General features: G+C 39.3%; 1 protein-coding gene across 3 annotated transcripts in view; it reads left to right on the top strand.

Annotated features, from left to right (window-relative positions):
* The window catches only part of Ent2 (Equilibrative nucleoside transporter 2), a 500,966-nt gene that overhangs the window by 292,842 nt on the left and 180,469 nt on the right, over nucleotides 1-27,655 (top strand). For all 3 annotated transcript variants that reach the window (XM_090384300.1, XM_090384301.1, XM_090384302.1), the window contains one exon: nucleotides 26,466-26,514. In XM_090384300.1, coding sequence (XP_090240426.1) covers nucleotides 26,466-26,514 — 49 coding nt within the window. The remainder of the gene's footprint in view (nucleotides 1-26,465; nucleotides 26,515-27,655) is intronic.

The following is a 27,655-nucleotide window of genomic DNA, read 5'->3' as shown; positions in this document are numbered from 1 at the left end:
ATATACTTATCTGTGACAAGTTATTAGCTGTGATAATGATAAATGGCTGGAAGTCAAGAGAAGAATAAATTTTGGATGGATAGCATTCAGGAAATATAGTCACATACTGAAGAGCAATATTCCAGTTTGTCTGAAATGTAAAAAAATGAACCAATGTATACTCCCCACCATGACTTATGGAAGTGAAACTTGGACACTCACCAAAAGAATGGAAGAGAAGCTGAGAAAACTTACAGACATTCTGAGACATTCTGAGAAATAAGAGAAATAATTCTCATTTCTCTTATTTTGATAATTTAGCCAATTATACTGTGCAATATGTCTTTTTTTTTTTTATCGAACATTCCAGCAACCTTGATCAGGCATTTGTCAGTCATCCCTTGCTGTTAAACACAGATACCATCAGGAACAAAAACAGCCACAGAATTTTTTTGACACAGTCTCTGTAGTAAAATCTTCACTCACATTCTCACCTGTTTTTGATTTCTTAACTGTGGAAGATGAAAAGAAACTAGTAATTTTTTTAATTTTTACTTTACAGTTCACGGTTCAAGACAGTTTTTTATTTAATACTAATTCACTCATAATCTTGTTATCACTCTATCGCACGGGCATTTAAATCAAACGGTTGCATCTAAGTAGAAAATGCACAAATACGGAGTTATTGACGTTGAACAAACTTTTACATTGTAAGAAAAGTTTCTAAAAAACTATTAGAAAACAAGTACAATCCCTTAGGAAATGGTATTTCCGAAGGGGAGGAGTAAAATTAAAGGTACACGAGTTTAACAAAATGAGAATTACATCTTACATGAACAAGGACACCTGCGAAAGTGGGATAAACCCTAATAAAATAAATCTACGATTGGACCTCTATATAATGAAATCAATTGTTTGCCTGCAAAATTTCGTTATAAACAAATATGACCTTTTCCGCAGTGAAAAATAATTCTACATTCAGAAATACAGTAAAAGATGGTAAATAAATCAGAAATAAGTGGGAAGAAATAAAATTTCTGACATTTCAAAACAATTTATTAATACATAACATATTAAAAAGATATATATTTTTTTTTCGTACAGTCAGTTCTGGCATATAACGCGAATATTTGCAACATGAATTTGCTCCAACGCAATTGATATATTAGGTAACAATGCAACTATAACGTGATTTTTGCTTTGTCTCATGCATGATTTCATCTGCGAGTAACATCATGTGAATGTAAAACCCGGCACTAAGCTGAACATAGTGACCTGTGCAGCAATACATACAAGTTTATTGGCCCCTGGTGCCAAGCGATTGTGATCGAGCATTTTCCCTTTGCTTAAACTGAGATTGTCTAAAAGCCATTTATAGTTCTTTTAAGTTCCTATCCTTAAAAAAAATATTTATTTAATAACAGCTCTTGTTACAAAACTAACTTTACAAAGTAAGAAAGAAAAGCCACCTTTCTTTATTTTTCATATTTCTATTACTAACACTTACTACTTTACGCTTGGTCACACCACGCACTGCTCCTGCCTCTCCATGGCAGGGCCGGAAACCTTAGCAGAAAAGTTAATCTGCCAAGGGCCAAAACGAGAAAATATGGAGCAAAATGTGTTTCCGCCTCTAGAGCCGACAAGTGCTCAGCCAGAATTAGATGTTGACCATGACACGTCGCAAGCCAAGAGGTTTAAAACCAATACCTCAGCGACAGACTTTCTTGCATTTCTCATTGTGCACTCTCTTGCAGATCAGCCTCTCAGTCACCTGTCTCCGTTCCTTATCCAGAAACACCTGGGATGTCTGGCAGGATTTCCTAAGGCAGTTAAAAGACTGCAATCAGGGGACCTGCTAGTGGAAACAATAAACTGCAGACATTCCAAGAAACTGCTAAAACTTACAAACTTTGCTGGAATTCCAGTAAAAGTTTCTCCCCATGCAACCCTAAATACATCTAAGAGTGTTATATCCAGCTGGGATCTATTGAATGTCTGTTGAACTGTTGAATATCTATGGGATCTATTGAACAGAATGCAACACAGCGATAAGATTCTGCTGGATCCCTGTGAATGCTGGAATCCAGGGAAATGAGTGGAAGATCAAGCAGCAAAATATCCAGTCAACTCTGTGGCTTCACTTGCCTTTATTCCTTATATGGACTGCAAACTCATCATAAAACAGTTATGTATTGACCAATGGGCATCAATATGGCAGCAACAAACTCATATTAACTCTTAAAAATAAAGAACAAACCACAATACTGGAAATCTAGTTCATGATTAAACAGACGAGAAGAGGTTGTCCTTGCAAGGACATGAATTGGGCATTCCCATTTCACCCACCTCCACTTGTTGACAGGTGATAAACCTCCTCACTGCCATCATTGTCCCACTCTACTAACAGTGAAACATATCTTCCTTGAGTGTCCCCAGAATCATGCTGCTCATTTGACAAATTTTAAATCAGCTTTAACCCAAAACAATTCATTAGACGTGAACCATATTCTCAGTGATGATGCATATCTATCTGACTTATTTAATTTTTTAAAACAAACTCATTTATATAAACTTATCTGACACACGAGTGGAGAAAAGAAAAAAATTTTCATTTGCAGAATTACTGTGACAAACTCCCATTAAAACCAACCAAACCAGCAGTTCCTGAAATCCTGGCCCTGGGTGCCAAGCGAATTCGAGGTCTATCATTCCTGTTGTGAATTAAACAGTGATAAGTTCTTTTTAAGTTATATCGTTTACTATCAGCAGTTCATTTATAAACCAGTTCTGCACTTGAAAAGCCTCAAGTAAGAACAAAGAGGGGAAATTCACCTTTCTTCTTCATTATCTAGCTATCTCTATCAACTAGCTTCTCTATCCGCTTGGCCTTCTTGCGGTGGGGCTGGAAACCTGGGAGGGAAAGTTGACTCCTCCCAGGATAAAAAGGAGGATTTTGGATTACCATGGATTACGATGATTATCCTTATACTTCAGCATCCTAGGCACTCGTCTAGTACTGTCAGCGGTGCTGATCATGAATCTATCTATTATGAAACAAAATCAAAAAGAATGCTTAAGAACCCAGAACAGCAGGAATGCCCATTATTCCTTATCTTACACTCTCTGTCAGATAAATCTATGAGCACTTTATCACCATTTCTCATACAGAAATACTTAGAAAATGTGGCAGGCCCTCCCAAAATGGTGAGAAGACTGAGGCCTATTGGTTGAAACAGCAAGTCATAAACATTCAGAGACTCTGCTGGGCCCCGAGTGCCAAGCGATATTAGTGACCACAGCGCCTTTCCAGAGTGATTATCTAGTACGCTTAATTGTAAATACGTTTCTCCTGAGTTTCGAAAGTCCGATAACTCCTGAAAATTATAATTAAATAGATATATTCAAATACTATAACCTAGAAAGGAAAGCCACCTTTCTTTAATCCCTCTTTTTATTTTTAGTTACTACTAACCCTTTTCTTCACTTGGGTCACTAGGCGGCACTGCTTTTGCCTCCACGTGGCGGGCTGGTAACCTGGGAGAAAAAGACAATCTCCCGGGGCCAAAAAGAGCATATCATGAGTAAATCAAACTCAGACTTATGTGGGCTGCCAGACGCAACCCAGATATCAAAAAAGAAAGACAGTTCCACAGCAGGAATGGCAAAGCACCAAAAAACTGAGCCAGAGACATATCCAATTCCAACCTATCTGATCATCCATTCAACTGGTGAGAATGCAGTTGGCAAACTTTCTCCCTTTAGAATTCAAAAGGAATTGGAAAGTAAAGCAGGATCTCCGAAATCCGTACAAAGACTCAGATCAGGAGATATTCTCATTGAGACATCTAATACCAAACATTCTGAGCGACATCTGAAAACAAATTTCTTTGCAGGTCTCCCAGTAACTGTAACGCCCCACAGATCACTAAACACCTCTAAAGGAGTGATCTCAAACTGGGACTTACTAGATGTAACTGAAGAAGAAATGCTAGAAGAACTGAAAGAACAAGGAGTTATTCATGTCAAGAGAATCTCCACGAGAAAAGATGGTAATCTGATCCCTACCCTCAATCTGATCTTGACCTTTAACACACCGAATCGTCCATCATCCATTAAGGCCGGATATCTGGTATGTAATGTCAGACCATATGTCCCAAACCCGCTACGGTGTTTCCGATGGCAGAAGTATGGACATTCCCAAACAGCTTGCCGGGGAACCCCTACTTGCGCAAAGTGTGGTTCAATCGAACACGATTGCAAAAACTGTAATGCTCCTCAATCAGTATGTACAAATTGCAAAAAAGATCATCCCGCTTATGCCAGAATATGCGAGCGCTGGAAAAGTGAGAAACTTATCCAGAAATATAAAACTGAGCATAATGTTTCTTACCAAGAAGCAAAAAGAATCATCTCACCACCAACTCATGCAGACAGACCTACGTATGCTCAAGCCACCAAAAAATTCCAATCAACCGGATCGCAAACTGAACTAACAGTATCCCCAAAACAGTCATTCTCAAATTATGTAAAATCTTTGGACAGTGCAACTCAAACCCAAGCAGTAAATACATCAATTACCATACCACAAGAAAACGTCCAGACTCCAGATCAAGGACCCAAAGAAAAACATATCCTAACTTCTAGTCACCAACAACAAATGGACACTAAAGAAAAATCAGCAGATGACCCTGTTCTTCAAATTTTTGTTGAAGAAGACATGGACACCGAAAGGCCTTCCTTCCCAAAAAAAGATAAAAACAAAAGTGAAAAACAGAAAACTTCAGCAACCCAAAAACGCTCAGAAAGTCTAATAAGAGATAAATAATGAACAGAATAATGCAGTGGAATTGTCGTGGATTCCGTGCCAATATCGATGACCTATACGATCTTTCTTGTAAGTACTCACCAATATGTATCTGCCTTCAAGAAACTTATTTAAAACCCCAAAATACACCAAAACTGTCTCGTTATAACATTATTAGAAAAGACAGAACCAATCAGAATATTGCACATGGTGGTGTAGCTGTTTTAACAAACCCACATATTCCTGCCGAACAGGTCTTACTGAACTCTCCCCTCGAGGCAATAGCAGTCTGTGTGGCAGCTGACATCCATATGACAATCTGCTCCTTATACATCCCACCAAGCTATACCTTCCAACAAAATGATCTCAACAATCTTATAGCTCAACTCCCAACACCTTTCCTCATTCTGGGAGACTTAAATGGTCATCACACTCTATGGGGTAACAACAACAACATCGACCAAAGAGGAAAACTAATTGAACAGTGTCTAGACTATAACAACCTCCTTCTTCTAAATGACGGTTCACCTACATACGTTCACCTTCCTTCAGGAACAAGCACTGCAATAGACTTTTCTATCTGTTCAGCAACCTTATATCCTATTCTAAAGTGGACGATAAACAACGATCCGCTACATAGCGATCATTTCCCCATAATAATTGAATTACTTAATAAGCCCTCTCATCATCCTACTAAAATTCCACATTGGCTCACTGAAAAAGTAGATTGGCAGTCCTATAAAAAATTAACTAAGCTTTATCCCGAAATAATCCAAAATTCCACAACTGATGAAGCAGTTGACTATGTCACAAAAACGATATTACATGCAGCAGAACAAACTGTCCCGAAATCCTCATCAAAATTACCGATTCATCCAAAAACCTGGTGGAGTGATGAATGCCTTGTGGCTAAAAAAGAGCAAAGCAAAGCTTGGAATTCTTTTCGCCGGAGTCCAACTACAACCAATCTCATTCAATATAAGCGCGCTAGAGCAAGAGCGAGATATGTCAGACGCTGCAATAAAAAGGCTGCTTGGATCTGCTTCACTTCGACTATTAATCAAACAATGCCTACACATAAAATTTGGAAAGCAATCAGAAAAATGAGTGGCAAATATAAAACGATACCTCTACCCATGGAATGGAGAGGGCAGAATGTAAATGATCCTGCTGGAATTGCCAATATACTAGGTGAAACCTTTGCAAAAACATCAGCAATAGAAAGTTATACACCGACTTTCAGAAGATTAAAAACAAGTTTAGAGAAACAAAAGTTAAACTTCTCTTCAAAAGGAGATGAACAATACAACTTACCTTTTACCATTCACGAATTACACAGAGCTTTGTCAACATCTAGACGCAGTGCTGTAGGACCAGATAATATTCACTATTCCATGATTCAGAAACTTAGTACCGAATCATTACAGTTACTTCTTCATCTATTCAATAGACTCTTCCTGGAAGATAAATTCCCTAATCAATGCCATCGTGCTACAGTCCTTGCCTTCCCTAAACCAGGTAAAGACCCTACAAATCCCACTCATTATAGACCAATTGCCTTGACCAGTTGCATTTGCAAAATTCTCAAAAAGATGGTGAACTGCCGACTGATCTGGTACCTTGAAAATCTCAATCTCCTACATTCTGCACAATACAGTGTCCGACAAAACAGATCTACACTAGATATACTAGTCAGACTAGAAAATTCCATTCGAAATGCATTCCTCAGATCGGAACACCATGTGTTAGTCTGCTTTGATATCAGTAAGGCCTATGATTCCACGTGGAAGTATGGAATACTCCGTGAACTGCATCGCCATGGACTTTGGGGTCACCTCCCGATTTTCATACAGAATTTCCTATGCAAGCGTACATTCCAGGTTCGATTCAAAACCTCACTGTCCCAAGTATTTTCCCAAGAAGAAGGAGTTCCTCAAGGCTCTGTACTCAGTGCTTCACTTTTTATAATTGCAATAAACACCATTGCTGGACAAATTCCAAACACTATTGATAAAGCACTGTTTGTAGACGACCTGAGTATTTGGTGTCATGCAAAAAACATGAATACTATTGAGAGACAGTTGCAAGGGGCAATAAATAAGATCTGTTCATGGGCTCAGACTAATGGATTTCAACTTTGTCCGGAAAAAACATTTTGCATCCATTTTTGCCGCCAACACAAACTCCATCCCAATCCAGAGCTAGAACTGAATCGCCAACCAATAGCAGTTCATCCGAGCATACGGTTCTTAGGAATCACTTTAGACCAGAAACTCACTTTTGTTGAGCATATCAAAAGACTAAGAAACTCATGTCAACAAAAACTAAATATCATCCGGGTTCTCTCTGCAACTAATTGGGGAGCTAATCGCCTTACTTTATTACAGCTATATAGAGCATTAATAAGATCAAAACTTGACTACGGAGCACCAGTCTATAGTTCAGCAAGACCTAGTGCCCTTCGCTGGCTTGACCCTATCCATCATAGTGGAATATGCGTTGCATTAGGAGCATATCGCACGTCACCAATACATAGCTTATATGCTGAAGCACACGAACCTCCTCTCTCGATCAGGCGACAACAACTGATACTACGTTACACCTATAAAATTAGATCTATGCCAGAACACCCAAATTGGAAGATACTTTTCTCATCACAGCACACCAGGTTATACCAAAACCGCCCTATTGCTAATCGTCCTTTGGGTATGAGAATAAAACGCCTCTTAGAAGAACTAAATCTAACCTTAGACAATGTGGCACATAGCCTCCCATCCTCTCTTGCTCCTTGGAATATCATTCCGCCCTCATGTGATTTACATCTGCATGAATGGAATAAATCTATATTGCATAGAGAAAACTTCTTGCAGCTATACCATGCAGTAGTGAACCAGTTTCCTAGCTTTTCCATAGTACATACTGATGGATCAAAGAATGATGTCCACGTTGGAATCGCCGCAGTTTTCCCAAACATCACATTAGCTTATCAGTTATCACCTGAGTTCAGTATATTTTCCGCAGAACTAATAGCAATTCAGGTTGCACTGAATCATATCGAGTCTTCCGATATTAACAACAGCATAATTTTCACAGATTCCTTAAGTGCCCTTCAAGCACTAAAAAACACAATGAACATCACCCACCCAGTCGTGAAAAGAATAGTCAGCTCACTGCATACCTTATCAGTACTTGGGAAAAACATACACTTCTGCTGGGTCCCAGGACATATGGCAATTCCTGGAAATGAACTAGCGGACAATGCTGCCAAATTAGCTCACCTTCCACCCGAGAACAAGTGGAAAGTGCCTCATCAAGACTATCGACCAATAATCCAGGAAAAATGCACGTGCCAATGGCAGTTATTATGGGAAAATCAGCCAAACAATAAACTTCGAAGTATCAAGCCAAACCTTGAGCGATGGCCTTCTAGCTTCAGTTCAATCCGACACCAGGAGGTAATATTGGCTCGTCTGCGAATAGGACATACAAATGTAACTCATGGTTATCTTTTAAGAGGAGAGATACCCCCTCAATGTCATCACTGTAATACAATGCTCACAGTGAAACACATTCTGGTTGAATGCACAAAATATACAAGAGAATGCCAGAATCTTTACACTTCAGCCACAACAAAAGATCCTACACTTACCTCACTTTTAAACAATGAAACAAATGTCTCAAGCATTTATAACTTTCTCAAGATAATTAAAGTATATCACCTCCTTTAGTTAAAAAAAAAAAAAAAACTTTCTGGTCCCTTCTTTCCATTTTCTCTATTTGAGAAGAAATTACATGCATAGTTACCATATGCATGGCGCACTATGGCCATAGTTGCCGATGTGCCCAGTAAATTCCGAAACAAACAAACAAACAAAGACTCTGCTGAATCGAACAACATTTGGAAGACTACCCGTACAAGTTTGCCTTTGGTTAAATCCAAAGGCAAGTATTGCCTTTGGATTTAACAATCTTGTATAGAGCTTTTTGTTATTTTATAAGAAAAGGAATACAAATTACATTTCTGGGGATTACTAATGAAGTTTCTTCTGCAGACAACAGAAGAAAGAAATTTTGGTGAAATTAATTAAATTATGGCAGGACCGTTGGGATTCCAGTAGTACTGGTAGAGTAACTTATTTATTTATACCTAGTGTTGAATTTAATTTTAATAACAAATTGCATTGCTGGTTTTATCCAAGTATGGAATGCTCATATTTGATTACGGGGCATGGTTCCTTAAAAAGTAAGTTGCATCAGTTTAGTTTAGTGGAAGATCCTTACTGTGTTTGTGGAAGATTGGAAACATGGGATCATATCTTATATGAATGCAATTTGTATGACGAATTTAGATTAGACTTATTTAATTTGGTACCTAATTTTATTAGGGGTTCTGAATTAATTTGGCTGTCTAATGAAAGGAATTTTGTAGAATTTCAACGGTTTTGCAGGTTGACATTTAATAAAAGGAGGAGTATACATGTTGTTACTAATACTGACTAAAGACCTGTTTTTTTTTTTTCCCCTCTCCTCTGGATGGATAGGCATTCTGTCTTGGAGGCGGGGAGAAATTTTTTTTTTTTTTTTTTTTTGGCTGGCCTTGTGGAATGACCATGAGGCGGGATTGTTGCACTCACCAGTAAGATGTATTCTCCTAGTTGGTGCATTTTTTTTTTTTTTTTTGCTGGCTCTTGGGTGTGGGCACCCCAGGAGCGGGACTGCTGGCACCCACCAGTCTTGCACCCTTACTGGTGGGTGCGGGATTTAGGTGCAATATGCACAGCCAGAGCTAATAGATCCAGGCATAGCTCCTCGTGCCAGGGATGGGCACCAGGTGGTAATTCCCCAATGGACTATCACCTGGTGGCAGAGTAGCCTGTTTGACTTATAACATATTACACACACTTACACTAACAGGCCATTATGAGAATATGTTATATGATAAATTGGTGGAGATGGATGTATGTCCGGGTGCCATCCTTCGACAGTTAAATACATACATACATATACATACATACCCGTACAAGTTGCCCCACATACACCTTAAATACTCCCAAGGGAGTAATTGCAGAGCTGGATCTGTTAAACATAACAGAAGCTAGCTGAACCAGTTCAGGAACTTAAACATCATAAAGTGATACAAGCCAAACGCATCACAATCAGGAAAGATGGAGATCTTATTCCCACCTGATACATCATCCTGACATTAAGAACACCTATCTTACCATCTGTTGTAAAAGTCAGCTATTTCAACTGCTAAGTACGACCTTTTATTCCGAATCCTATAAGATGCTACAAGTGCCAAAAATTTGGCCACTCGCAAATGGCTTGTCGAGAAGATCCAGTTTGTCCAAACTGTGGTTCCAAAGAACATTCACAAACAGACTGTGATGCTTAAACATTACACTGTCCTAATTGCAAAGGTGCACATCCGGCCTATTCAAAATCATGTGATCTCTGGAAAACAGGGGAAAAAATCCAGACATACAGGGTAGAACTGTACATACCAGAAGAATGGTAGAACAAATTATGCTCAATGCAACCAAAAACACATATGCAGCAGCGAAGCAAAAATATCAATCAACAGCAACACAAACAGAAGTATCAGTTCCCCCAACCTTATCGATTGCATATTGGGCCCGATCTATACTGCCATCGTCGATGAAACTAACTCCTAAGGAGCAAGAGGTAGTAGACAGAACCAACAACACCCCGGTCACAGTTCTACCAGCCACACCACACCACATAGATCATCAGATATTACAAAATTAAAAACAGACTCGGCCCCCAATAGGAAGACAAACAATATCACTTTAGTAAACATGGATACCGATAATAGTGCTGACCCAAATGAACCTAGCTAGACCTTCACGCAGAAGATGAGATGGATACTACATACCCAAATTTTCCAAGAAGAGAGAAAGTGAAGCCCGATCGCCATAAACAACCTGGGAATAAAAAAAGAGTCAGAATCATCCTAATGCAACAAAATCAAATAATGCATCATATCATACAATGGAACTGTAGAGGAATTCGTAGTAACATTGATCATATATACAAGCTAATCAATCGTTATCATCCTGCAGGCATCTGTTACAAAGCGACAAATTTAACACCACATGTATCTCTCTCAGTTAAAAATTATACTCTTTTTAGGAAAGACAGAACTGTTACAAATACTTCTCATGGTGGGGTAGCCATACTCCTAGATTCATGAGTACCTAGCACAAAAATTCCCTTACAAATCTCCATTGAAGCTGTTGCGATGCATATAATAATTGCCATTACTGTGACACTTGTCTCTATCTACCTTCCACCCAGTCAACTCCATACCATTCATGAACTGGAAGATCTTATTCTGCAGTTGCCAACCCCTATCTGTTTATTGAGTGACTCCAGTGGACACCATCCATTTTGGGGTTCTCCCAATGCAGATGGACGAGGACAACTCATTTAACTGCTTGCTGACAGACAAAACCTAACTATACTAAATACTGCCTAACCACCAACTTACATTCATTTCTCTAGAGGTACAACCTCTGCAATAGATCTCTCTATCTGCTCTCCGTCCCTCTTTCCTACTATTCAGTGAATGGCCCTTGACAATCCGCTGAGCGCCACCTTATTCACAATAAGATGGCACTGATTGTAACAAATGCAAAATGCATCCAGATTCAGAGCTACACTTAAAAAATCATCCTATCTCCGTTGCAAACAGCATTCATATCCTTGGTCTGATATTTGATAGAAAATTGAACTTTGTGGAATATGTCAAATATTTACGGATAGTATGCCAGAAAAAAATGAACAAACTCAGAATGATTCCTTCAGTATCATGGGGTGCAGATAGGTACATGTTACTTCATTTGTATAGAGCCCTAATCAGATCTCGCCTTGATTACGGTGCCCCAGTGTATGATTCTGCTGGGGAGACTGTGCTAGCACGGCTTGCCCCTATTCAGCATTTTGCCCTGAGGATAGCTATAGGCATTTGTAGAGCTTCGCCAATTCAGTCTTTACATTGACACTCCTGAACTTCCCCTAAGCCTCAGGAGAAAGATGTTACTTCTCAACTATACAACTGAATTCCTAAGTCTACTTACCCATCCCATCAGATCGATCATTAGCATTAGCATTAGTAGAGGCATATGATGCAAGAAAGCAAGCTTATTCAGCATCAGCCAAAAAAAAAAAAAAAAAAAAAAAACACACACACACCACTCCCATTTTACCCCTCCGTTCGCTCGAAATACCTGTCCAGTTGAGCCTTAAATTTGTTTAGGCTATCAACTTCAACAACAAGTGATGGAAGTCAATTCCACCAACCAACCACCCGCTGGCCAAAGGCAAATTTCCGCACATCTATCCGACATCCGTCCTTCCTCAATTTGAATTTATGCCCTCTGAGCTGATTATTCTGAGCAAGATGAAGAATCCCATTGGCATTGAGCATGCTCAAACCATTCAAAGCCTTATACACCTCTATCAGATCACCTCGCCGGTGCCTAGTCTCCAGACTCTGTAATTTGCAAAACTTAAGCCTTTCTTCGTAAGAGCAACCCTTTGTTCCATTCACTAATCTTGTTGCCCTTCTCTGTACCCGTTCCAGCAGCTCTACATCCTTCTTGAAATGAGGCCTCCAGACCTGTATACAGTACTCAAGATGTGGCCTAACCATTGCCTTGTACAAGGGAATAATCACCTCCTTATCCCTGCTAGAAAAATTCCTGTATATCATTGACAAGACACCATGAGCTACTCTTGCAGCTTGTCTGCACTGCTCAGAGAACTTCATATCTGCCTGCACAATTACCCCCAGGTCCTTTTCATTCTCCACCACTGTCAGTGTAGTACAGCAGAGTTGATACGTTGCTCTGGGGTTACTGTTTCCCATATGTAGTACTTTACATTTGTCAATGTTAAACTTCATTTGCCACCTCTCAGCCCATCTGTTCAACCTTTCCAGATCCTGTTGCAGCAGCATAGCGTCAGTGGTGTCCTTAACAACCCTGCCAACCTTTGTATCATCTGCAAACTTGTACATTAAACTTGATATCCCATCATCAATATCATTCATAAACACCGAAAACAACAACGGACCCAACACTGAACCCTGAGGAACTCCACTAATAACATTAGTCCACGTTGAGCAGTGTCCATTGATTACCACTCTCTGTCTTCTGCCACTCAACCATCCCCTTATCCATAGCAGCAATTTGCCTCCAATGCCACACTGCTCCAATTTGTGCAGCAGTCTTCCATGTGCAACAGTATCAAAAGCCTTTCTAAGATCCAAATATATATTATCAAAGTTATTCCCTGCATCCAGTTCTTTTGTGACTACATCATAGTATCCAATCAAATTGGTCAGGCAAGACCTGCCCTTAACAAAACCATGCTGCGTCTGAGCTATAACTGAATTCTTGTCTAGATGATCCTGCAGTGCTTCTTTAACCAGTGCCTCCATTAATTTACCTGGAACAGAAGTTAAACTAACAGGTCTATAATTACTTGTGTCAGCCTTTGATCCTCCTTTGTGAATTGGGGTTACATTTGCACATCTCCAGTCTATGGGCACCTCCCCTGTGTCCAAAGAAGCTCTCATAATTATGGCTAGGGGTTTGCTTACTTCCTTTGCTGCCTCCTTTAATATAACTGGATAGATCCCATCCACCCCAGGTGCCTTTTTTATGTTTATCCTCAATCTCTCCTCCACTTTCCTCTCAGTTATTACAAAATCATCCAGCTCACTGCCAATGTTTACTTTACCTACATCATTCTCCTTCCTGAATAACTCCTCATGCGTGAATGTAGATGCAAAATACTCGTTTAGATTGTTAGCCACCTGAGCAGGATCCTTAACTGTTGAACCATCAATATCCAGTGGACCAATCTGATTCATCCCTTTCCTTCTTGAGTTTAAATAGGTAAAGAACTCTTTTCTGTTTTTCTTTGCATCCTTTGCCAAGGATTTTTCGTAGTCTGCCTTTGCCTGCCTAATCTCCTTTGTGACTTGGTTACAGACCAACTTATGTCTATCATGGGCTTCCATGTCACCCATTAATTTGTATGTATCCCATGCATTTTTCTTCTCTGCCACATGTCTCATTAGTTCATCTGACAACCATTTAGGCCTAAACCTTGAACAATATTTCTTAGTTGGTATGTAAAGCCTGGTAGCCTCCAAGATTAGTTCCTTGAATGCTTCCCATTTTGAGTTTGCTGTTGGTAACATCATCAGTTGGTTCCACTGTATAGAATTTAAATACTGTCTCAGACCAAAATAGTCGCCTTTACGAAAACAAAAACCCTTCCCTTTACCTCTGATGGTAGTTACCTCCTTGAGTAAATCCCACTTCAACACACTGTGATCACTGCCACCTAGTGGTTCATTTATCTGCAGATTCTTAATGCTTGAAGAATCACTACTGATAATCAGATCAAGAGTATTGCTTCCTCTTGTTGCCTCACGAACATGCTGATGTAGAAAACAATCATCCAATAAATCCACAAAAGCCTTGCTAGTGTGCGAGTGACCAACCCACAAATTCCAGTCAATATCTGGGAAATTAAAATCCCCCATTATACGACTCTGATTTACTGCCCACTCTATTTCCCTGTACAATATCTTATTATACTCATCAGAGTCATTAGGCCTATAGCACACTCCTACTCTCAATTTTGAGAGTAGGAGTGTGCTATAGGCCCTCAGCTCACAATGTAATAAAGAAATAAACCCAGGCCAGTTCAGCCTACTGCTCTCATATTTCAGGCATTATTATGAACTTGTAAAACTTGAATTTGACAAAGTTCAAGGTCCAAACAGTCTGAATCCCCCATGGTCTTATATTAAACCATCCTGTGACAGTTATTTTCTAAACTGGGAAAAGCACTCTCTTGCAAGTGTCAGCATACAACTCCATATTGCCCACACACAAAATTATCTGCATTTTACAAAAATATATACCAATGGGTCAAAATTTGAGAGTGCAGCGAGTGCCGCAGCCATCTTCCCTCATAAGCTTTCTCCATCTGTCCATCGAAAAAAGCATGATATACACTGACTCCCAGAGTGTGCTTATAGCTTTACAGAACATTTCTTCTCAAAAACATCCTTTAATAAAATTTATAAAATCCAAACTGATGCATATCCAAGAATTCCAGTGAGTGATCATTTTCTGCTAGATCTCAGGCCATGCTGGGATACTAGCAAACGAATGTGTGAATTATGCTGCTAAGGATCCATCCAAAAGAGAATCATCACAGTATTATGTTCCATCTCTTGACTACAAAAGTAATATACGAAGAATGTGTAGGGAAGAATGGACAATTCAACGGCAAGCCCAAACTCATAATAGACTCCTCTAAATAAAATTTAAACCGCAGTTATGGTCCTCAAGCTTCCGTGTAAAGAGAAGGGAGGAAGTTTCTTTTTTTTTATGAAAACCCCAAACAGAAGAGGTATTAGAACCTTTACTACTTAGTACCGTGCTTGGGTTGGAGCTTGAGAAGATGAAAGAAGATATTTGTTGACATTAGACTTGAACTTCTGTAGACTAATTTTCAGGAAATACATACGAAGGAAGTTGATCCAGAAAATGGCAGTTGAATGAATAAATGAGGATGATAAAAAGTTGGTTCTGTGAGTTTGAAGTTGGACAGTAAATGGATGCTGGCTGGCGGCGGCACTTGTTCGGACTGTTTTGAAAGAGAGAGCGGGAATTATAGAAGCCAATTCAGAAAAACAGTGCGTATGGAAGTATCTGTAGAAAAGGTATGCAGCAGAAACGGTATGTCTGTAAGACAGTAAATAAATAAATAAAATAAATTTTCTGTTTATAATCCAGGACGACCAGATGGTCAGAGGAGTTCACAAGATAGACAGAATACAAGAAAAAGCACCGTATTCAGTAGTCACGGGCTTAAACCCGGTCACTCAAGGCACGTGTACTTATGCACCAGCACGCCTGACCACTAGGCTGCGGCGGCCTAAATGGAGAGACTGTTAGAGATGAGTCATTAATTAATCTAACTGCCCTCTTCTGAATGAAATCTAGAAGCCTGGGAGAGGTTTTGGATGCACCGCTCCAGATGTGGGAACAATATGTTGTTGAAAACAAGTCGTGAGATAGGGTTGAATGTGAAAGTGTCTGCAATTCTGCCCAAATACGATGGGAAGAAGTATATGATAAGAGCCTTCTCGATCAATTCGGCCCTGGAGAGATTGTGCAAAGCCCGAGGAGCAGAATTTTTCTAAGCCTGGTATGTGCTTTTTAACAGGAGAGACAGCTTCTACAGGGATGCGATACACTTAAATAGAAAGGGTGCAAGAATATTTGCTGATGCTATTGAGGCAGTGTTAGGTGGGTCAGAAAACTGCTAGTTGGGGGGGGGGATACAAGGACTAATAGATTAAAGTAGCCACTGGCAGAGGTGGAAGTGATTCTTGCACTGCTTCTATTTAAAGGAGCAGAAGCCTGAAAAACAAGATGCAGGATATTTCAGAGACTGCTGGGAGTCATTGCGGTACAAGTAAACACATGGGTTGTGTTAGGGTAGCCAAGAATAGAAACAGGTGCATGTATACCTGCGTGTACACCAATGCTAGGAGTTTGGTAAATAAATTTGATGAATTTGAGGTATTGCTCAAAACATCAAAGGCAGATATTGTTGGGATATCAGAGACGTGGTGTCACACAGATATAAGGAATGCGGAACGGGAATTTGGGGAATACAACGTGTATAAAAAGGATAGACAGGACAGGAGGGGTTATGCTATTAGTTAAGAAACACATAAAATTGAAGGAAGTGAAGCCAGTCGACATTGCTGGACAGTGCAGTGTCGAGTCAGATTGGTGTGACATAAGCATTGGGAGATCAAAATTGAGAGTAGGAGTGTGCCTAATGACTCTGATGAATATAATAAGAAACTGTACAGGAAAATAGAGTGGGCCAGTAAATCAGAGAGTCTTATAATGGGAGATTTTAATTTCCCAGATATTGACTGAAATCTGTGGGTTGGTCACTCACACACTAACAAGGCTTTTGTGGATTTATTGGATGATTATTTTCTACATCAGCATGTTCAGGAGTCAACTAGAGGGAGTAATACTCTTGATCTGATTATCAGTAGTGATTCTTCATGCATTAAGAATCTGCGTGACAGTAGGTGGCAGTGATCACAGTGTGCTGAAGTGGGATTTCCTCAAAGAGGTAACTACCATCAGGGGTAAAGGGAAGAGTTATTCCTTTCGTAAAGGCGACTACGATTGCCTGAGACAGTATTTAAATTCTATACAGTGGGACCAATTGATGATGTTACCAACAGCAAATTCAAAATGGGAAGCATTCAAAGAATGCTTCCCATTTTGAATTTGCTGTTGTGGTAATCAATGGACACTGCTCATCGTGGACTAATGTTATTAGTGGACTCCCTCAGGGTTCAGTGTTGGGTCCATTATTGTTTTCTGTATTTATAAATGATACTGATGATGGTATATCAATCTTAATGTCCAAGTTTGCAGACGAAAAAAAATTTTGGCAGGGTTATTAAGGACACTACTGACACTATGCTGTTGCAACAAGACCTAGAAAGGTTGAGCAGATGGGATGAGAAGTGGCAGATGAAGTTTAACATTAACAAATGTAAAGTACTATATATAGGAAACAGCAACCCCAGAGCAACGTATCAACTCTATGGTACTACACTGACAGTGGTAGAGAATGAAAAGGACCTGGTGGTAATTGTGCAGGCAGATATGAAATTCTCTGAACAGTGCAGATGGGCTGCAAGAGTAGCTCACGGTGTCTTGTCAGTGATATACAGGAATTTTTCTAGCAGGGATAAGGTGATTATTCCCTTGTCTGGAGGCCTCATTTCAAGAAGGATATAGAGCTGCTGGAACGAGTACAGAGAAGGACAACAAGATTATTGAATGGAACAAAGGGTTGCTCTTACGAAGAAAGGCTTAAATTTTGCAAATTACAGTGTCTGGAGACTAGGCACCTGCAAGGTGATCTGATCTCAAACCTTGAATGGTTTGAGCATGCTGAATGCCGATGGGATTCTTCCTCTTGCTCAGAATAATCACCTGAGAGGGCATAAATTCAGATTGAGGAAAGACAGATATAGGATAGATGTGCAAAAATTTGCCTTTAGCCAGCAGGTAGTTGGTTGATGGAACAGGCTTCCATCCCTTGTTGTGGAAGTTGATAACCTAAATAAATCTAAGGCTCAGCTGGACAGGTATTTCGAATGAACGGGGGGGGGTGATGCTAGCAGGTCAGCTTTATCCTTGTCTGAAGTGAGAACAGAACCGTCTGGTTTGGACAGAGTTCGGAGCAGAGATGGGCAAAAGTTGCGGCCAATAGCTTTGGCAAGAGACCAGAATGCTCAGCTACCATTAGGGCAAGAAGCAAATTTTCTACTCTTAGCCTGTTCAAACTCTAGTTTGGACTTATTAATAACTGCTTTACAATTGTTGCGAGCTTTGGTGTAGGCAGCAAATGAAACTGAAGAATTAGAAACAAGCCAATTACAATATGCAACATTCTTCTCTTGGACAGCCTTAGCACATTTATTGGAAAACCAAGGTTTAGATAAAGGACGAGATTTTAAAGTGGAGTGTCGGATAAAGGATTCCCTTCCTGCAAGAATAATTTCACTGACACGATCTGAGCAAAGGTTGACATCAGAACTTTTGAAACAGTAATCCGACCAAGGAAAAGAAGAAAAGAAGTCTCGCAGGTCATCCCATTTTGCATTCTTGTAATGCCAAACAATACGAGGTTGGGAATAGCCATGAGATAAAGGTTCCATTTGAGAAGAGACAATCACCAAGTTGTGATCTGAAGTGCCTAAAGGACCTCTCACTTCGACCTTGTACTTAGACGTTTGTGAGAAAAAGATCAAGTGTATTGGCTGTATGATTAGGATTGTCCGGTATTCTTGTAGGTAAATGAACAATGTGTGCTAGGTCATTAGTAATTGCAAAAGCCTCAGCATCTCGACCTGCTGCGTCGGTGTGACTAGAAAATGGAAGCCAGCTGGAGTTGTGAACATTAAAATCACCAAGGAAAATTACCTCACTGTTAGGAAAGTTGGACTGGAGAAAGTCAAGTTGGAAGGAGAGGAAGTCAAAGAGCTCCAAGTGATTAGTGGAGTTGGGAGAACGGTAGAGACAACAGATGAATTTGAAACAATGAGGTAGAGAGATTTTAAGCCAGAGAAGATCAAAGAGAGGAGATTCCAAATTTGCCAAGTCTCTGACAGGGAATATCAGAAAGTACTTGTGCATATGTACCTTTGAGGCAAAAGGAATCATACAGCGAATAATTTGGGCATCTGAGATGAGCAGTAGTTGAATCAACCGATAACTGAGATTCTGTCAGAAAAAGAACATGGGGTTTGGCAGACTGCAAGCGGAAATGGACATCGTTGAGATTAGAATTGAGACCACGTATATTTGCGAAATGAATTAGGGAGTCCTTGGGAGGTTTAGATCTTTTCGCAGATAAGCTTGCTCTATTAGTTTGACAATTCATGGTATATTCAATAATAAGAAAAAGTGGGTGGGACATGCTGTATGAAGTAATGAAATCTTTGGATATGGCGTATACTTGGTAAGAATATACCCAGATCCTGACATAACGTGGCCTCAACAATGCTCCCCGCATACACACTACTCGGACTCCCTCCAGTCACTATCTGGCAGAGTAGACGTAGCAAGATTATGCACTAGCTGATCCGGAAGCCTCCTAGAGAGTTATCAATAGGTTCGGTCCGGCGTACTAACTGGTGGTCGGCCTGCGAAAACCGTTTTAGAGCTGTACCCTCGAAATGTAAGGAATATTGGATCTCGCCACAACGTTCACCATTACCTCAAAAGTCATCAATCATACTGCATGATGTAAGAGATAGGGATGGGTTGACCAGAACTTAGCTCTAGAGACTAAACATGGGTTCCAAAGCCTCCAGTAAGCAAAGAGGTGGTATTTCACTGGTTGATGAGAGTCATCTACCACCTAGTACTGCCTGGTAACATAGAGGGGTGGCGTTCCTCCAACCTCGACCCCTGCTTACGTTGGTTCACACCTGGGTGGTCACCCACCATGTACTTGTGCATGAGGTTATACCCAGGATTACTAACAGTCCCACCATCGTGAAGGTGCAAGCAGAGGATTTGGCTATCACAGACCGTCTGGACTTTGCCGAAATTGGGTCCACTTGACTTGAGTGTGACCCGAATATCAGTTCCATCAGCATTTTAGACTCCGAGGTAGCAAGTACAGCTTGTCTGGCATATCTGAGAGAATGTGTGTGACAACCTCAAGGACCAACCTCATATTCGTCACAGATCGGCAAAACTAGGGATAGGATTGGCAGCCAATGGAAGAAGGATATTAATATACAAGAGGAAAATAGTGGGTAAAGAACCTTGGGGTCACCAGCATTAGTGGAGAAGCTAGTAGACAGAGAGCCATCACCATCAGTGAGCAATCATAGAGAAAACTGGATAACCAATTACAAAAACCAGTTGGCAAACCATAAGATTTAAGCTTGTTTAGAAGATCTTTATGCCAGACACAATTGAAAGCCTTTGAGATGTCAAGAGAAACTGCTTATGTTTCACTGAAATTTTCCCTTGAATTTGTCCATAAATGGGTAACATAAGTCAGAATATCACCGGTGGTTCGACACTGATGGAATCCATACTGGCAATCGTTGATCCGATGGATGGTTTCTTGGTAGTTTGAGTTGGCGGTTAATTGATTTCTCCCTTACTTTAGAAAGAGTAGAAGTAATTGCAATGGGACGATAATTGAGTGGGAGATGTCTATCACCCTTTTTAGGAACTGGCTGGAGAGCAAATTTCCAACCAGGAAGAAAAACACCTTTTGAATAAGAAAGCGAAAAAAGGTGGCAAAGAACAGGAGTAAGTTCAGGAGCACAGGTTCTGAGAACAAGTCGAGAAATACCATCGGGACCTGGAGCTTTCTTAGCATCAAGATTCGTCAAAATCCTTCTGACATCCTTTTGACGGAAGATCACAGAAGGCATTGAATGGAGCGTGTTGGGAATGGTGGGAGGTGTTTTACCAAGATCATTAATACAGGAGTTGGAAGAAAAATGGGAGGCTAGCAGATCAGCTTTATCCTTGGCTGAAGTGACAACGGTACCAACTGGTTTTAACAGAGGTGGGAGCTGAGATGGGCAAAAATTGCGGCCAATAGCTTTGGCAAGAGACCAGAATGCTCAACTACCATTAGGGCAAGAAGCAAGTTTTCTATTCTTAGCCTGTTAAAAATCTAGTTTGGACTGATTAATAACTGCTTTACAATTGTTGCGAACTTTGGTGTAGGCAGAAAATGAAACTGAAGATTTAAATACAAGCCAATTGCTACAGGCAACGTTCTTCTGTTGAACAGCCATAGCACATTTATTGGAAAACTAAGGTTTAGATAAAGGAAGAGGTTTTAAAGTGGAGTGTGCAATAAAGGAATCCATTCCTACAAGAATAATTTCACTGACATGATCTGAGCAAACGTTGACATCAGAAGTTGAAACATTAATCCGACTAAGGAAAAGAAGAAAATAAATGTTGCATTTCATCCCATTTTGCATTCTTATAATGCCAAACAATATGAAGTTAGGAATAGCCATGAGATAAAGGCTCCATTGTAGAAGAGACAATCACCAAGTTGTGATCTCATGTGCCTAAAGGACCACTCACTTTGACCATTTACTTAGAAGGGTTGTTTGTGAGAAAAAGATCAAGTATGTTGGGTGTATGGTTAGGATTGTCCAGTATTCTTGTAGGTAGATGAACAATCTGTGCAAGATTATTAGTAATTGCAAAAGCCTCAGCATCTCAACCAGCTGGGTTGGTGTGACTAGAAAACGGAACCCAGCTGGAGTTGTGAACATTAAAATCACCAAGGAAAATTACCTCACTGTTAGGAAAGTTGTACTGGAGAAAGTCAAATTGAAAGAGTGGAAGTCAAAGAACTCCAAGTGATTAGTGGAGTTGGGAGAACGGTAGAGACAACAGATGAATTTGAAACACTGAGGTAGACAGATTTTAAGCCAGAGAAGATCGGAAAGAGGGGATTCCAATTTACCAAGTCTCTGACAGGGAATTTCGAAAAGTGCACAAGTACCACCTTTAAGGTGAAAGGAATCATACAGCGAATAATTAGGGCATCTGAGATGAGCAGTAGTTGAATCAACCGATAACTGAGATTCTGTCAGAAAAAGTACATGGGGTTTGGCAGACTGCAAGTGGAAATGGACATTGTTGAGATTAGAATTGAGACCACGTATATTTATGAAATGAATTAGGAAGTGCTTGGGAGGTTTAGATGTTGTTGTTTACAATATTTATCAATGATACTGATCATGCTTAATGTCAAAGTTTGCAAATGATACAAAGGCAGGGTGGTTAACAGCAGTAATGATAGTATGCTATTGCAACAAGGTTTAGAAAGTTAGGTCCATGGGCTGATAAATGGAAATTAAACTGCATCTTAAGTGTTTATAGTGAGGATACGTATGAACCATATGATTACAGTCCTCTTCCTTACCACAGGAGCAATAGGGATCGTCCTCAATACCCATCAGGGTGAGCTTCTGTTTGATAGATCCATGTCTGGTAATAAGATATATAGCATAGAGACCAGGAGAGAACCAAGAGGGAGCTTTGTGGAAAACAACTGTAAGGACCTGGGGAATAAATTTCCTCATGATTGTTCCTTTGCTTGTATCTATCCATCTCTGGTGCCAGTTTGTCAGTATAGAAAAGAGAGTGTTCTCTTTTCCGTATGAAGGATGGTAGCCGGAATTTCTCTTGGTAGGCAATAGTGTATTTCACAGTGAATCTCCTCTGGGTCTAAAGGCAGGACTCCAGCCAAAACCTGGAGAGGAGTGCTGACTGTGTAGCAGGCCCTTGTCATCATGAGTAACATTCATCACTGAATGGTTTCAAGTTTCCGAATATTCTTAACAGTGGTGACTCTGGCAAACCATGCTTCGGCACCTTAAGTGATAGTTCCTTGTGGATAAAAAGACAGACAGTTTACTATCTAGCATTTTACTGTCTAAGTTTTCTGAACAGTGTAAACAGGCAGCCAGGAAAGCCCATGGTGTCCTATTGATGATTTGTTGAATGCTATCTAGTAGAGATAGGTAGGTCATAATCCTATTGTATAAGACAATTGTAAGACCACATCTGGAATACTATGTTTGAATGTGGAGACATCTGAAAAAAGACATTGAGCTTATTGAAAGGGTCCAAAGAATGGTGAGATTGGCAGAATGATGACAGTATGAGGAAAGACTCCAATTATGTGGGCTACAGAGCCTGGCAACCAGGCATCTCAGTGGTGACCTGATTGAGGTTTATAAGGCTCTGACATGGATTAGTAAAATGAATGAAGGTGGAATTCTCACTGTTCTTAACAGTGATCTGTTACACCCACAAAGAAAACCACACGGAGATGGGGGAAACCCCTGGTGCCGTTTGACACGAACACACTTTACACTTTACACTTGTTCTTAAAGAATTAATGTAAGAAAAAAAAAAAACCCTGGTCTGTGTGGATTAGAGCACCAACATAGGTATCCCTTTTCCTATGATCCTTCACTCCTACCACCTGGGTTCGTTGTACTCTCACTCCCCCACATCCCCTCCTCCAAACTTAGGTGGCACTCCCCCTTCACCTGGTGGGTCATCCCACTGCTATCACCTCCCACCCCAGAACAAGATGGACATCCTGACCTGGGGTACTCTTCTGTCCCCCTCCTCAACGAGGTGGGTGCCTTCATTACTGCCCCCTCTTTTTCTCTACCCCTTTAATTCCCTCCCATTTCCTATGTCACCACTACTACCTTCTAATTTTCACTTATTTTTTTTAATGGGCTTTCCTGTGTGTATCCTTGGCCACCACAGGGTTTGCCATGCCAGTGCTACATACTTCCTACTGCCTAGCCCACCTACTCGTTGCACTAGACAGTGAACTAGAGGTTTCTGTGTGAAAAACACGAGACCCTAGGCTAAGAGGGCAGATGAACAACACAACCAGCATAATCCACAGCTACTCACCAACCTACATAAATCTGGCCTTTACAGAGTTTTGTATTCATCACATTGCTTGGCATGGAGTTGGGGGGGGATACCCCCAGAGCTGCATTACAAATAACACTATGTTCTAGTGAATTCCAGGTTTCATAAATTTAAGTTACAGGGCTTTAAGGTTTAGATTAAATTGTAAGAAGTCTACTTTTAGCAAGTGAATTGTTGATACTGGGAACAAGTTGCTTTTGCAGGTAATGGAGGCTGACAATTTGAATAAATTCTAAGGTCAACTGGATAGTTAACTATGTGAGAAGAGAAGCATGTAATTTGTGTTTTCTAATACTGTATACTTCGTTGTTTTTCCTTTTTTTTTTTTTTTTTTTAATGCAAGTGCAACAAAAGCTTGTGGCTTCCTTGCACTATATGGCAAATACTTTTACTATTACATGGGCTGCTTTCGGGTAACGAAGTGTAAGAATCTGTGCGTGTATACTTACATGTGCACTAATGCTAGGAGCATTGTAAATAAATTTGATGAATTTGAAGTACTGATTAAGTTGTCAAATGCAGACATTGTAGGAATAGTGGAGATGTGGTGTCACTCAGACATAACCGATACTGAATTTCAGTATGGGGGTAGCACAATGTATACAGAGAGGACAGGAAAGCTGGTGGGGTTATGGTCTAAGTTTAGAAGGATATTAAACCTAAAGGAGTGCATCCAGTTGACTTGGGTGATGAGTGCAATTTTGAGTTATTTTGGTGTGATATTGTAGAAAAGAAAATTGAAGTAGGAGTGTGTTATGATGACTGTAATGAGTATACCAAACAGCTGTATGGGCAAATAGAGTGAGCCAGCAAATGAGACTGTCTCATAATGGGGGGATTTTAACTTTCTAGATGTTTCTAACTATCTTGGATGAGTATTGTTTACAGCAGCATGTTAGAGAAGCAACAAGAGGAAGAAATTTCTCTTGATCTGGTTATATGCAGTGATTCTTCATGCACTAATCTGCTGGAACAGGTACAGAGAAGAGCAACCTGATTGATGAAGGAAACAAAAGGAATGTGGAATTTAATTAAAGACATAACTACTGTCACGGATAAAGGGGAAAGGCTTTTGTAAGGCTGATGATCTTACCAACAGCAAATGCTAAACGAGAAGTATTCAGAGAAATCGAAGAAGCTACTAGGCTTTTCATACAAACAAAGAAATACTGTTCAACCTAAATGTGTCAGATGAACTATTGAGATATGTGTCAGAGAAGACATTAACCATAATTTTTGTTCTGTTCTGTTTTTTTCCTTGATGGGTTGTAACTGCTGATATTTGTAATCGTCCTTTAAAGTTTAGAAATACAGTAGAACTTCAGTTATCTGGAATAATTTGAAAGGCTGATTTTTCTCTTTTTTTTTTTTTTTTTTTATTATTAATGGTAATATTTGAGATAAATGTTTATTATGTTATGAGAGCATTTCTATCTGTTTTTTTTACTTTGTATATCTGGTGAAATGTTGGATTAGAAAACCACGAGTGAGAGACTCTAGTCAATCACTTCTGTGGACCCAATTTTCCATGGCATATTTTGTTCTCTTCATTTCATATTATGTTTAGCTCCAGATTCGATAAGAATAATATCCGCCCGAAACTGTGTAATTTATTATTTTTCTCAGTTTTTTTTACAGTAAAATGTCAACAAAAAGAAGCAGCACTAAAATGGGCAGAAAAACAGGAAGAAAGCGATATAATTAAAGTGATACTGTTAAGAAACTTGAGATTTAGTATCAAAAAAGTCACAAAAACGAAACAAAAAATGATCAAACATTATTTTAAAAAGTTACTTTAAATTTTTTTCTACATAAAATTTGCACTAAAATACCTCTCCCAATATACATACATATGTAAATGTGTGAATTTTTTTGTATAAGTTATTATTTTTTTAATTAAATAAATTTGTTTTTCTTTCCATGATATTTAAAGTCTTTTTCTTTTACCTTAATACATTATAACATAATGTATCCTGATAATGTAACCTACATAACCTGATGCTCTATCCCTAAACCATACAGTAATCTAAATTACTCCCCACCATCAGGCATCTCTCATATTGGAGTTATATTTTGCAACTTATAGTTATATCATTGCAACACCAGGTTACCTACCCACCACTGATGAGCCAATAATCTAATAGTGCCATATGGGTGAGAGTATCCACTGAGAATAAGTAACAATAGTCTTCTCTTATGGTGAAGCATTACTTATTCAAGGTAGTGCAATATCATGGGAACTCATTGTGAAGCCGTTCACAATATTCTCATATTGTGAATATTGTGAACTACTTAATGTGAGATATACTTAATGATGCTAATTTATAACTACTTTAGTTGGCTACGTACAGAAATGATGCAATTGCACTAACTTGTACATTATAACATAATTTATTTAATATTAACATACGTTCGATTATCCGAAAAATTTGGCTAACCGGAAGAGGTCTGACATTAATTATTCCAGATAACTGATGTTCTATATTCAGTCATTCCTTATTGTTTTTGGTGTAATTAATAGAAAATTTTTATTAAAATGCAATCTCTTTTACTTTTTACAGAATATTAGTGGAACAATAGCTGCTTTAATAAGCATTTTGGCATTAGCAGGTAAGTTCTTTTGATTCTGATTGTTTTGATGATAGATGTTTCTTGAGATATTTATGTATTTAAGTAATTAGTAATACCTGGTCAGTTCTTAAACCTGAATTTTCAGCAATTCTCAATTTCATGACTGTAATAATTCAGTTACTTTTTATTATATAGGAATTTATTTTCTCAAGAGATTTTATCATTCAAGGTGCTGTCATCTATGATATTAGTAATTTTGTTATTTATCACTCATTTATTGAGATTTGATCTTAATTCCTGGTAGAGACTGGAGGAATTCTTGGCCTCTGCAATCTGCTCTGTAGTCAGCTGACCTTAGGCAGAGGAAGTGTTTTTTTACACCTTCAATTTTTCAGTCTGCACAAAATTCAGAGTGACTCACAAATACATATGCTTATGCAGCAATACACAGGATGAAATATCTTTGCATGCTTAATACACTGTATAAATAATAACAGTAATAGTAATAAGATGTTATTATATTTTCTCTTACAGCAAGAAATACAAGGTGTGGCACTAAAGTTCCCAGACTGATGCAATAAAAAAAACACAAAGTGAAGGGAGACAAAAATGATTTAATTTTTATTCAAAGTAATCACCACCTGATTAAATTACTTTGAAAAAAAAAAAACTTTGCATTTATTACACCATTCTAAAAGTTTTTGAAAAGAGTCAGTGAAAGCATCCACTGGGATGATGTTCAGTTTGCCAGTTATGTTTTTATTCATCTTCAACATCCTGAAATCTCTTACTTTGAGGGCACTTTTCACCTTGGGAAAGTTGAAGAAGTCTAGATCAGGAGCGTAGGGTGGATTGGTGATCTGTACATTGGAAGTGTCTTCGTAACAAGTGCAGAATGGGTGGGGGTATTGTTCTGCAACAAGAACCAGCTGTCTTTCTTTCAAAATTGCAGCCTATCTGGGAAATAGTAGTAGTATGCACCTGTACATAGAATGTAGCACTGACTCTATCCCCTTCAGGTACAAATTCCTTGTGAATCACATCATTTTTGTCAATAAATATCCTGGACTTCTGCAAGCAAAACTTTTAGGCCTTGGTGGTGATTTTGAAGTCTGCTGAATGCTCTGACGCTTTGTTTTTGGGTCATTTGAAACACCCAGTGCTCATCTCCAGTGACGAT

Source organism: Mastigoproctus giganteus, chromosome 11 (assembly GCF_048544385.1).
Source record: "Mastigoproctus giganteus isolate SK-2022 chromosome 11, ASM4854438v1, whole genome shotgun sequence".
Classification (NCBI taxonomy): Eukaryota; Metazoa; Arthropoda; class Arachnida; order Uropygi; family Thelyphonidae; genus Mastigoproctus; species Mastigoproctus giganteus.
The sequence above is the reverse complement of the archived record's forward strand: the minus strand, read 5'-3'. Positions and strand labels throughout refer to the sequence as shown.